Source organism: Elephas maximus, chromosome 12, assembly GCF_024166365.1.
Source record: "Elephas maximus indicus isolate mEleMax1 chromosome 12, mEleMax1 primary haplotype, whole genome shotgun sequence".
Lineage (NCBI taxonomy): Eukaryota > Metazoa > Chordata > Mammalia > Proboscidea > Elephantidae > Elephas > Elephas maximus.
The window spans coordinates 46,217,469-46,230,040 of record NC_064830.1 but is presented as its reverse complement, the minus strand read 5'-3'; the positions used below and the strand labels follow the sequence as shown (position 1 = coordinate 46,230,040).

At 39.2% G+C, this 12,572-nt stretch overlaps 1 protein-coding gene across 1 annotated transcript in view; it reads right to left on the bottom strand.

Moving 5' to 3' along the window:
* Positions 1–12,572, bottom strand: part of SLC4A1AP (solute carrier family 4 member 1 adaptor protein) — a 70,569-nt gene that overhangs the window by 51,542 nt on the left and 6,455 nt on the right. Inside the window, exons 2-3 of the mRNA XM_049904719.1 lie at positions 6,306–6,501; positions 3,004–3,126 (exon numbers count right to left, since the gene is read on the bottom strand). Of these exons, the coding sequence (XP_049760676.1) occupies positions 3,004–3,126; positions 6,306–6,501 (319 nt within the window). The remainder of the gene's footprint in view (positions 1–3,003; positions 3,127–6,305; positions 6,502–12,572) is intronic.

Below are 12,572 nucleotides of genomic sequence, written 5' to 3'. Positions count from 1 at the left end.
GTCATAGATTGAACTGTATCCCCCAAAAACATGTGTATCAATTTGGCTAGGCCATGATTCCCAGTATTCTATGACTGCCCACCATTCTGTCATTTAATATGATTTACCTATGTATTGTAAATCCTACGTCTATGATGTTAACAAGGTGGGATAGGCGGCAGTTATATTAATGAGGGGAGACTCAATCTATAAGATTGGATTGTGTTTTGAGCTGACCTCTTTGAAGATATAAAAGAGGAGTGAGCAGAGAGACAGGGGGACCTCATACCACCAAGAAGGCAGTGCTGGGAGCAGAGTACGTCCTTCAGGCCTGGGGTTCCTGTGCAGAGAAGCTCCTAGCCCAGGGGAAGATTGATGACAAGGACCTTCCTCCAGAGCCAACAGACAAAGGCTTCCCCCGGAGCTGATGCCCTGAATTTGGACTTCTAGCCTACTAGGCCATGAGAGAATAAACTCTGTTAAAGCCATCCACTTGTGGTATTTCTGTTACAGCGGGACTGGATAACTAAGAAAGGAAGGGATACTTCTGAATTAATTCTATGAAGCCACCATAACCCTGATACCAAAACCAGGCAGAGATATCACAAAAAAAGAAAATTACAGACCATTATCTCTCATGAATATAGATGCAAATATTCTCAACAAAATTCTAGCCAATAGAATTCAGCATCATATCAAAAAAAATAATATACCACAACCAAGTGGGATTCATGCCAGTTATGCAAGGATGGTTCAACATTAAAAAATCAATCAACGCAATCCACCACATAAATAAAAGGAAAGAAAATCATCTCAATCGACGCAGAAAAGGCATTTGATAAAGTCTAACACACATTCTTAATAAAAACTCTCAATAAAATAGGTATAGAAGGGAAATTCCTCAACGTAATAAAGGGAATCTATACAAAATCAACAGCCAACATCATTCTCAAAGGAGAGAGGCTGAAAAATTCCCCTTGAGAAAAGGAACAAGACAAGGATGCCCTTTATCACCACTGCTATTTAACATTGTGCTGGAAGTCTTAGCTAGAGCAATAAAGTAAAAAAAAGAAATAAAATGCATCCAAACTGGTAAGGAAGAAGTAAAACAATCCTTATTTGTGGACTCCACAAGAAAAATACTGGAATAGAAAGATTCAGCAGAGTACCAGGTTACAAGGTAAACAAATAAAATTCAATAGAATTCCTATACACCAATAAAGAGAACTAGGAAAAGGAAATCAGGAAAGCAATACCATTTATAACTAGCCCCTAGAAAAATAAAATACTTAGGAATAAATCTAGCCAGGGACATAAAAAACCTGTACAAAGAAAATTACAAAACACTACTACAAGAAACCAAACAAGACCTAGATAAATGGAAAAACATACCATGCTCATGGATAGGTGGGCCCAACATTGTTGAAAATGTCAATTCTACCCAAAGCAATCTACAAAAACAATGCAATCCTGATCCAAATACCAACAGCATTCTTTAACAAGATGGAAAAACTGATCATTCACTTTATATGGAAAGGAAAGAGGCCCCGGGTAAGTAAAGCACTACTGAAGAAAAAGAATAATGTAGGAGGACTCACACCACCTGACCTCAAAACATACTATACAGCTACAGTAGTCCAAACAGCCCGGTACTGGTACAATGAGAGACACATTGACCGATGGAACAGAATCAAGAACCCAGATGTAAATTCATCCTCCTACGGTCACCTGACCTTCAACAAGGGCCCAAAGTCCATTAAATGGGGAAAAGACAATCTTTTTAACAAATGATGCTGGCAAAACTCAATGTCCATCTGTAAAAAAAATGAAACAGTACCCACACCTCACACCGTATACAAACACTAATTAAAAATGGATCAAAGAACCTAAATATAAAACCAAAAACTATAAAGATCATAGAAGAAAAAATAGGGTCAACACTAGAGGCCCTAATACATGGCATTAACAGGATACAAACCATAGATAACTGGGATCTTCTAAAAATTAAACACTTATGCTCATCAAAAGACTTCACCAAAAGAGTAAAAAGAGAACCTACAGACTGGGAAAAAATTTTTGGCTGCAACAAATCTGACGAAGGTCTAATCTCTAAAATCTACAGGAAAATCCAACACCTCTATGACAAAAAGACAAATAATCCAATAAAAAAATGGGCAAAGGATATGAACAGACAGTTCAGCAAAGAAGACATTCAGGCAGCTAACAGACACATGGAAAGGTTTACACACAGAAAGAAGCAACTTTGATGGTTACCAGGGAGAGGAGAGGGGGAAGGAAAAATACTAACTAGACAATAGATAAGTGGTAACTTTGGTGAAGGGTAAGACAGTACACGATACTGAAGATGTCAGCACAACTTGACTAAGACAAAGTCATGGAAGCTTCGCAGACATATCCAAGCTCACTGAGGGACCGAATTACTGGGCTGAGGGCTGGGGACCATGGTTTCGTGGGACATCTAGCTCAACTGGCATAATACAGTTTATAAAGAAAATGTTCTTGTAAAACAAAACGAGACTAAATGGGCACACCAGCTCAGGGGCATGGATAAGCAGGCAGGAAGGGACAGGAAAGCTGGTAAAGGGAACCCAAGTTAGAGAAGGGGAAAGGATTGACATGTCATAGGGGTTGGCAACCAATCTCACAAAATAATATGTGTATTAATTGTTTAATGAGAAACTAATTTGCTCTGTAAACCTTCATCTAAAGTACAATAAAAAAGATAAATTAAATTAAATAGAAAAAAAAAATTGAAGACTCCAAAGAATTTTGTTTATGTATGTTACATCTATCAATACTTACCACAATAGAAATTAAAAATGAGAAATTTAAAAAATATTTATTTATTTTAAAAAAGAAACCTGAAGCAACTGACCATAAGGGCAAAAACTGAAAAAGAAGGCGAGCAGATAAAATATAGCATTCTAAGTGTAGCTCTCAATCTGAAACCTTAGGAAATAACACTGCTGTGGATATTGGCAGAGTCAGAACCTGTTTACATACCTTCTCGGTCAAAAAAACCTTGAAGAGCCTTTTTTGGATCCTTTATATAAAAGGCCTCCCTTTCCTGCTGAAACTCTAAGACAATGGGGTTCTCTTCAGCCTCATCCTCTACTGCATCTTCTCCTACAAGAAATAGGGAAGAACAATAAGTAAATAATAAAAGAAATAAAAGATCTAAAGAGATAATCTGAATGACACCTAGTATCCTTCAGGCTGCATAAAGATTCAGTTATCAGTGATGAAAAGAAAGGGAGACAGATGGAAAAAACAAACAAGCAAACTACCATAATCCAGTTAGGATAATTTTAGGTTTTCTAAATTGTGTGACAAGTCAAAATTTGTTTTCATTTCTGTTTTCTCCATCACTATATTTTAAAAGCAAAATTGCTTACCACGTTTTCTATGGAAAAAAAAAAAAAAAAATTTGAACTCCTCAGCCTAGCATTCTTATCATCTCAGACCCAGGTCTAAAACTTTGTCCCCGGTATAATTTCCTAATACTTCCCATATCTGCCAACTAAATTAGTCTACTCATTACTTCCTTAAAATCATCAACCCTTGCCCTGAACACCATTCACAAGGTTCACTCACAAATTCAGCTTCATAAGGGCTACTTTTCCTTTCCTTCAAGGCCCAGCTTATTAAGACCCTTCTGCTTAGACACGTACAGTTTCCCAAAGATCTAAGTCAGTGCTGCCCAATAGAAATACGAAAACCATATATGTAATCTTTAATTTTCTAGTAGCCATTAAAAAAGAAATAAGAAACAGGTGATATCATCGTTTCAACATCAATACAAAAATATCATAAGTGAGATATTTTACATTCTTTTTTCACACTAGACCTTTGAAACTCAGTGTTTATCTTACACGTTATAAAAAAAAAAAACACAACTTTATAAAAAAAAAAAACTTTATAGCACATATCAATTTGGATTAGCTACATTTCAAGTGCTCAAAAACTATATGTGGCTAGTGTCTACCATACTGGATAGAGAAGGTTTAAGTCTTCAGTGACTGCACCCTTCTCTGAACCCTTATTATAGCAGGGTAAGGTAACTCAGGGTTTTAGCTTTTGTTTGGCAATGCTAAAAGAAAGAAACTGAAGAACAGGGACTGACGGATGCCTCTGAATGTACAGGAACATTCATAAAGGTCACAGACCAATATAAAATACATCCAAGAACAGATAAAAAGAAATAATGTGGAGACCGGTAATTATAAAATCAAAAATCCTCTCTGGGATAAGACAATTACACTAACCGTGAAGCCATTTAAAATTTTTCTCATGCAAATACAAATCAAAACTACAATAAGATTCCATCTCACTCCAACAAGGCCCACATTAATCAAAAAAACACAAAATAATAAATGTCGGAGAGGTTGTGGGCAGACTGGAACACTTTTACACTGCTGGTGGGAATGTAAAATGGTACAACCACTTTGGAAATCAATGTGGTGCTTCCTTAAAAAACTAGAAATAGAACCACCATACGATCCAGCAATCCCACTCCTTAGAATATATCCTAGAGAAATAAGAGCCTTTACAAGAACAGATAAATGCACATCCATGTTCATTGCAGCACTGTTTACAATAGCAAAAAGATGGAAGCAACCAAGGTGCCCATCAAAGGATGAATGGATAAATAAATTATGGTATATTCACACAACGGAATGTTACACATCGATAAAGAACAGTGAGGAATCCGTGAAACATTTCATAACATGGAGGAATCTGGAAAGCATTATGCTGAGTGAAATTAGTCAGCTGCAAAAGGAAAAATGTTGTATGAGACCACTATTATAAGAACTGGAAAAGCAGTTTAAACAGAGAAAATATTCTTTGATGGTTATGGGGGTGGGGAGGGAGGGAGGGAGAGGGGTTTTCACTAATTAGATAGTAGATAAGAACTATTTTAGGTGAAGGGAAAGACAACACACAATACAGGAAAGGTCAGCACAACTGGACTAAACCAAAAGCAAAGAAGTTTCCTGAACAAACTGAACACTTCAAAGGCCAGCATAGCAAGGCGCGGGGGTTTGGGGACCATGGTTTCAGGGGACATCTAAGTCAACTGGCATGATAAAATCTATTAAGAAAACGTTCTGCATTCCACTTTGAAGAGTGGTGCCTGGGATCTTAAATGCTAGCAAGCAGCCATCTAAGATGCATCACTTGGTCTCAAGACACCTGGACCAAAGGAGAATGAAGAGCACCAAAGGCACAAGGTAATTACGAGCCCAAGAGGCAAAAGGACCACATAAACTAGACACTACATCAGCCTGAGACCAGAAGAACTCGATGGTTCTGGCTACAACCAATTACTGCCCTGACAGGGAACACAACAGAGAATCCCTGAGGGAGCAGGAGAGCAGTGGGATGCAAACCCCAAATTCTCGTAAAAAGACCAGACTTAATGGTCTAACTGAGACTAGAAGGACCCCGGAGGTCATGGTCCCCAGACCTTCTGTTAGCCCAAGACAGGAGCCATTCCCAAACCCAACTCTTCAGACAGGGACTGGACTGGACTATGGGATAGAAAATGGTACTTGGATCAAGTAGACACATGAAACTATGTGGGTAGCTCCTGTCTGGAGAGAAGATGAGAGGGCAGAGGGGGTCAGATGCTGGCCGAATGGACATGAAAATGAGGGTGGGGGGAAGAAGTGTGCTGTCTCATTAGAGGGAGAACAACTAGGAGTAATATAGCAAAGTGTATATAAATTTGTGTATGAGAAACTGACTTGATTTGTAAACTTTCACTTAAAGCACAACAAAAATTAAAAAAAAAATTATCTCATGCAAGGAATTTAATTTTAGGCAATTCCAAATGACTGGAGGCCACAGAAATCACCTGATGTCAGCTGATCTCAGAAAGGGGACATGATTTCAATCAATCATGTTGAGGCTAGCTAATGGTTAATTCTTACTGTTGCCTCCTCTTTTCCTTGAAAGTCTCATTGTAACTAGCATTGACCCATTTGTTTTTTAGAAGCAAAATGATCTCCCTGTATGCATACAGAATAACTGCTTGAATAAACCCTATATAACTTAATTTCCTTGTGCTTTGATTTTTTTTCAGCAGCACTTATAATTTGGCACAAGTAATTTCATAACATTTATCCTGTCTTCCCAACTACATATCCCCTGAATATTCACCTTCCAAAATACATGTAAAATCTATATAAAGATACCACCTGCCCTGTCTGAAAGAGTTTTGGAAAGTATAATAAAAAACACTAAGGGTATGACAAGTAATAAATTTAAAATGTTAACCTCTGGCCGCAATTTTAATTTCTTACCCATTCCCCAGGTGCAGCCCATCTCATCATCTTGACTACCAGTATTTCTCTTCCTTTCGGTGGTATCCACTTCCTCTTCTTCATCCGAGTCTTCTCCTAACATCTCCTTCTCCAACATGATTTGTTGCTGCTTGCGTAATTCCTTCAACTGTGTTACTGTTAATTCAGATTCTGCCTCTCGGTCTTCCTCTGGTCCCTGATGAAACAAGCAAAAGAATTTGTTTAGAGTTCAGGACTATGGAAGTCACTTTCAGAAATATGGCAATCTGTACATAGGTCTGGAGTTGAGGGGTGTTAAAAGAAAATGGCCCCTCTCTGGTTAAATGTAACTCTTAACTCTTTACAGAAATTAAAAACTCGTGATACAAGATAATTATGAGCCCAAGAGACAGAAAGGGCCACATGAAATAGAGACTTACATCATACCAAGACCAGAAGAACTAGATGGTGCCCGGCCACAACCGATGACTGCTCTGACAGGGAGCACAAGAGAGAACCCCTAAGGGAGCAGGAGAAGAATGGGATGCAGACTCCAAATTCTCATAAAAAGACCAGACTTAATAGTCTGACTGAGACTAGAAGAATCCCAGCGGTCATGGTCCTCAAACCTTCTGTTGGCCCAGGATAGGAACCATTCCTGAAGACAACTCATCAGGCATGGAATGGACTGGACAATGGGTTGGACAGAGATGCTGATGAGGAGTGAGCTGCTTGTATCAGGTGGACACTTGAGACTGTGTTGGCATCTCCTGTCTGGAGGGGAAATGGGAGCGTAAAGGGGGTTAAAAAAAAAGTGGCAAGAAGATGGCAGACTAGGCAGATGCTACCTCGGATCCCTCTTGCAACAAAGACACGGAAAAACAAGTGAATCGATCACATACATAACAATCTACGAACCCTGAACAACAAACAGAGATTTAGAGATGAAGAAGGAACTAATACAGGGAAGCAGCTATTGTTTTCAGAGCCTGGAGCCAGCGTACCAGTCAGGTACGGCACAAGCACAGAGAGCTGCTCCACCCCCCTGAACTAACACCGGGAGGGGGCCTAGCTGGTTCACGCAGGCAGCGTGGCGACGCAGCCGGTGGGAGAAGTCCCCGGGAGGCAGTGACTGGTCTTGGAGCCGGGAGGGCAGCGTCTCAGCCGGGGAACCGTCCCGCCGGGATTTGGACTTGACGTAGGTACGGCATAAACACGGAGAGCTGCTCCACCCCCCTGAACTAACCCCGGGAGGGGGCCCAGCCAGTTTGCTCGGGCGGCGTGGCACTCAGCCGGTAGGAGAAGTCCCCGGGAGGCAGCGACTGGTATTGGAGCGGGGAGAGCAGTGTCCCAGCCGGGACACTCGGTCACGGCACAAGCACGGGGAGCTGCTCCACTCACCTGAACTAACCCCGGGAGGTGGCCCAGCCGGTTCTCAGAGGCAGCACAGCGACGCGGCTGGCGGGACGAGAAGTCCCCGGGAGGCAGCGACTGATTTTGGAGTCGAGAGTGCACCGTCCCAACAGGGGAGCCTTGACCCTGGGCGTGGGGCTGGAAGCGGAGGATCTGACCGTGACTCCAGGGGGCCAGACCCCCCGGGGGCAATCTCCACACAGCCAGCATACATAGGCGACGCGCCCCGCGGGAATCTCAGATATAATAGTCATTCCAAGCAAGACAAGCAACTCTGGCTATATTCTGAGGTGCTACTCTCCTATCTCTCTGTTCCCTCCCCCACCCTTCCCAGGCGGCTTCATTAACATCCGAATAGCCTAAGCCAGAGGGAGAACTCTGATAGGGATCTGACTGCATTTTTTTTTTTAGCGGATTTTCTGGAAAAACTAGTTCCCAGTGATGGTTCGGAGACAGCAATCCATAACAAACCACTTAAAGAAGCAGACCATGACAGCTTCTCCAACCCCCCAAACAAAAGAATCAAAAGCTTTCCCAAATGAAGATACAATCCTGGAATTATCAGATACAGAATATAAAAAACTAATTTACAGAATGCTTCAAGACATCGCAAATGAAATAAGGCAAACTGCAGAAAAAGCCAAGGAACACACTGATAAAACTGTTGAAGAACTCAAAAAGATTATTCAAGAATACAGTGCAAAAATTAATAAGTTGCAAGAATCCATAGAGAGACAGCATGTAGAAATCCAAAAGATTAACAATAAAATTACAGAATTAGACAACGCAATAGAAGTCAGAGGAGCAGACTCGAGCAATTAGAATGCAGACTGGGACATCTGGAGGACCAGGGAATCAACACCAACATAGCTGAAAAAAAATCAGATAAAAGAATTAAAAAAAATGAAGAAACCCTAAGAATCATGTGGGACTCTATCAAGAACGATAACCTGCGGGTGATTGGAGTCCCAGGACAGGGAGGGGGGACAGAAAACACAGAGAAAACAGTTGAAGAACTCCTGACAGAAAACTTCCCTGACATCGTGAAAGACGAAAGGATATCTATCCAAGATGCTCATCGAACCCCATTTAAGATTGATCCAAAAAGAAAAACACCAAGACATATTATCATCAAACTCGCCAAAACCAAAGATTAACAGAAAATTTTAAAAGCAGCCAGGGAGAAAAGAAAGGTTTCCTTCAAGGGAGAATCAATAAGTTCAGACTACTCAGCAGAAACCATGCAGGCAAGAAGGGAATGGGATGACATATACAGAACACTGAAGGAGAAAAACTGCCAGCCAAGGATCGTATATCCAGCAAAACTGTCTCTGAGATATGAAGGCGAAATTAAGATATTTACAGATAAACACAAGTTTAGAGAATTTGCAAAAACCAAACCAAAGCTACAAGAAATACTAAAGGATATTGTTTGGTCAGAAAACCAATAATATCAGATATCAACACAACACAAGGACACAAAACAGAACGTCCTGATATCAACTCAAATAGGGAAGTCACAAAAACAAACAAATTAAGATTAATTAAAAAAAAAAATACACATAACAGGGAATCATGGAAGTCAATAGGTAAAAGATCACAATAATCAAAAAGAGGGACTAAATACAGGAGGCACTGAAGTGCCATATGGAGAGTGATACAAGGCGATATAGAACAACACAAGTTAGGTTTTTACTTAGAAAAATAGGGGTAAATAATAAGGTAACCACAAAAAGGTATAACAACTCTATAACTCAAGATAAAAGCCAAGAAAAACGTAACGACTCAACTAACATAAAGTCAAACACTACGAAAATGAGGATCTCACAATTTACTAAGAAAAACGTCTCAGCACAAAAAAGTATGTGGAAAAATGAAATTGTCAACAACACACATAAAAAGGCATCAAAATGACAGAACTAAAAACTTATTTATCTATAATTACGCTGAATGTAAATGGCCTAAATGCACCAATAAAGAGACAGAGAGTCACAGACTGGATAAAGAAACACGATCCATCTATGTGCTGCCTACAAGAGACACACCTTAGACTTAGAGACACAAACAAACTAAAACTCAAAGGATGGAAAAAAAACATATCAAGCAGACAATAAGCAAAAAAGAAGAGGAGTAGCAATATTAATTTCTGACAAAATAGACTTTAGACTTAAATCCACCACAAAGGATAAAGAAGGACACTATATAATGATAAAAGGGACAATTGATCAGGAAGACATAACCATATTAAATATTTATGCACCCAATGACAGGGCTGCAAGGTACATAAATCAAATTTTAACAGAATTGAAAAGTGAGATAGATACCTCCACAATTATAGTAGGAGACTTCAACACACCACTTTCGGAGAAGGACAGGACATCCAGTAAGAAGCTCAATAGAGACACGGAAGATCTACTTACAACAATCAACCAACTTGACCTCATTGATTTATACAGAACTCTCCACCCAACTGCTGCGAAGTATACTTTTTTTTCTAGCACACATGGAACATTCTCTAGAATAGACCACATATTAGGTCATAAAACAAACCTTTGCAGAGCCCAAAACATCGAAATATTACAAAGCATCTTCTCAGACCACAAGGCAATAAAACTAGAAATCAATAACAGAAAAACTAGGGAAAAGAAATCAAATACTTGGAAAATGAACAATACCCTCCTGAAAAAAGACGGGGTTATAGAAGACATCAAGGAGGGAATAAGGAAATTCATAGAAAGCAACGAGAATGAAAATACTTCCTATCAAAACCTCTGGGACACAGCAAAAGCAGTGCTCAGAGGCCAATTTATATCAATAAATGCACACATACAAAAAGAAGAAAGAGCCAAAATCAGAGAACTGTCCCTACAACTTGAACAAATAGAAACTGAGCAACAAAAGAACCCATCAGGCACCAGAAGAAAACAAATAATAAAAATCAGAGCTGAACTAAATGAATTAGAGAACAGAAAAACAATTGAAAGAATTAACAAAGCCTAAAGCTGGTTCTTTGAAAAAATTAACAAAATTGATAAACCATTGGCTAGACTGACTAAAGAAATACAGGAAACGAAACAAATAACCCGAATAAGAAACGAGAAGGACCACATCACAACAGAACCAAATGAAATTAAAAGCATCATTTCAGATTATTATGAAAAATTGTACTCTAACAAATTTGAAAACCTAGAAGAAATGGATGAATTCCTGGAAAAACACTACCTACCTAAACTAACACATTCAGAAGTAGAACAACTAAATAGACCCATAACAAAAAAAGAGATTGAAACGGTAATCAAAAAACTCCCAACAAAAAAAAGCCCTGGCCCAGACGGCTTCACTGCAGAGTTCTACCAAACTTTCAGAGAAGAGTTAACACCACTACTTCTGAAGGTATTCCAAAGCATAGAAAATGAAGGAATACTACCCAACTCATTCTATGAAGCCACCATCTCCCTGATACCAAAACCACGTAAAGACATTACAAAAAAAGAAAATTATAGACCTATATCCCTCATGAACATAGATGCAAAAATCCTCAACAAAATTCTAGCCAATAGAATCCAACAACACATCAAAAAAATAATTCACCATGATCAAGTGGGATTTATACCAGGTGTGCAAGGCTGGTTTAATATCAGAAAAACCATTAATGTAATCCATCACATAAATAAAACAAAAGACAAAAACCACATGATCTTATCAATAGATGCAGAAAAAGCATTTGACAAAGTCCAACACCCATTTATGATAAAAACTCTTACCAAAATAGGAATTGAAGGAAAATTCCTCAACATAATAAAGGGCATCTATGCAAAGCCAACAGCCAATATCACTCTAAATGGAGAGAACCTGAAAGCATTTCCCTTGAGAACAGGAACCAGACAAGGATGCCCTTTATCACCGCTCTTATTCAACATCGTGCTGGAAGTCCTAGCCAGGGCAACTAGGCTAGACAAAGAAATAAAGGGTATCCGGATTGGCAAGGAGGAAGTAAAGTTATCACTATTTGCAGATGACATGATTATATACATAGAAAACCCTAAGGAATCCTCCAGAAAACTACTGAAACTAATAGAAGAGTTTGGCAGAGTCTCAGGCTATAAAATAAACATACAAAAATCACTTGGATTCCTCTACATCAACAAAAAGAACACCAAAGAGGAAATAACCAAATCAATACTATTCACAGTAGCCCCCAAGAAGATAAGATACTTAGGAATAAATCTTACCAAGGATGTAAAAGACCTATACAAAGAAAACTACAAAGCTCTACTACAAGAAATTCAAAAGGACATACTTAAGTGGAAAAACATACCTTGCTCATGGATAGGAAGACTTAACATAGTAAAAATGTCTATTCTACCAAAAGCCATCTATACATACAATGCACTTCCGATCCAAATTCCAATGTCATATTTTAAGGGGATAGAGAAACAAATCACCAACTTCATATGGAAGGGAAAGAAGCCTCAGATAAGCAAAGCATTACTGAAAAAGAAGAAGAAAGTGGGAGGTCTCACTCTACCTGATTTCAGAACCTATTATACAGCCACAGTAATCAAAACAGCCTGGTACTGGTACAACAACAGGCACATAGACCAATGGAACAGAATAGAGAACCCAGATATAGATCCATCCACGTATGAGCAGCTGATATTTGACAAAGGCCCAGTGTCAGTTAATTGGGGAAAAGATAGCCTTTTTAACAAATGGTGCTGGGATAACTGGATATCCATTTGCAAAAAAATGAAACAGGACCCATACCTTACACCATGCACAAAAACTAACTCCAAGTGGATCAAAGACCTAAACATAAAGACTAAAACGATAAAGATCATGGAAGAAAAAATAGGGACAACCCTAGGAGCCCTA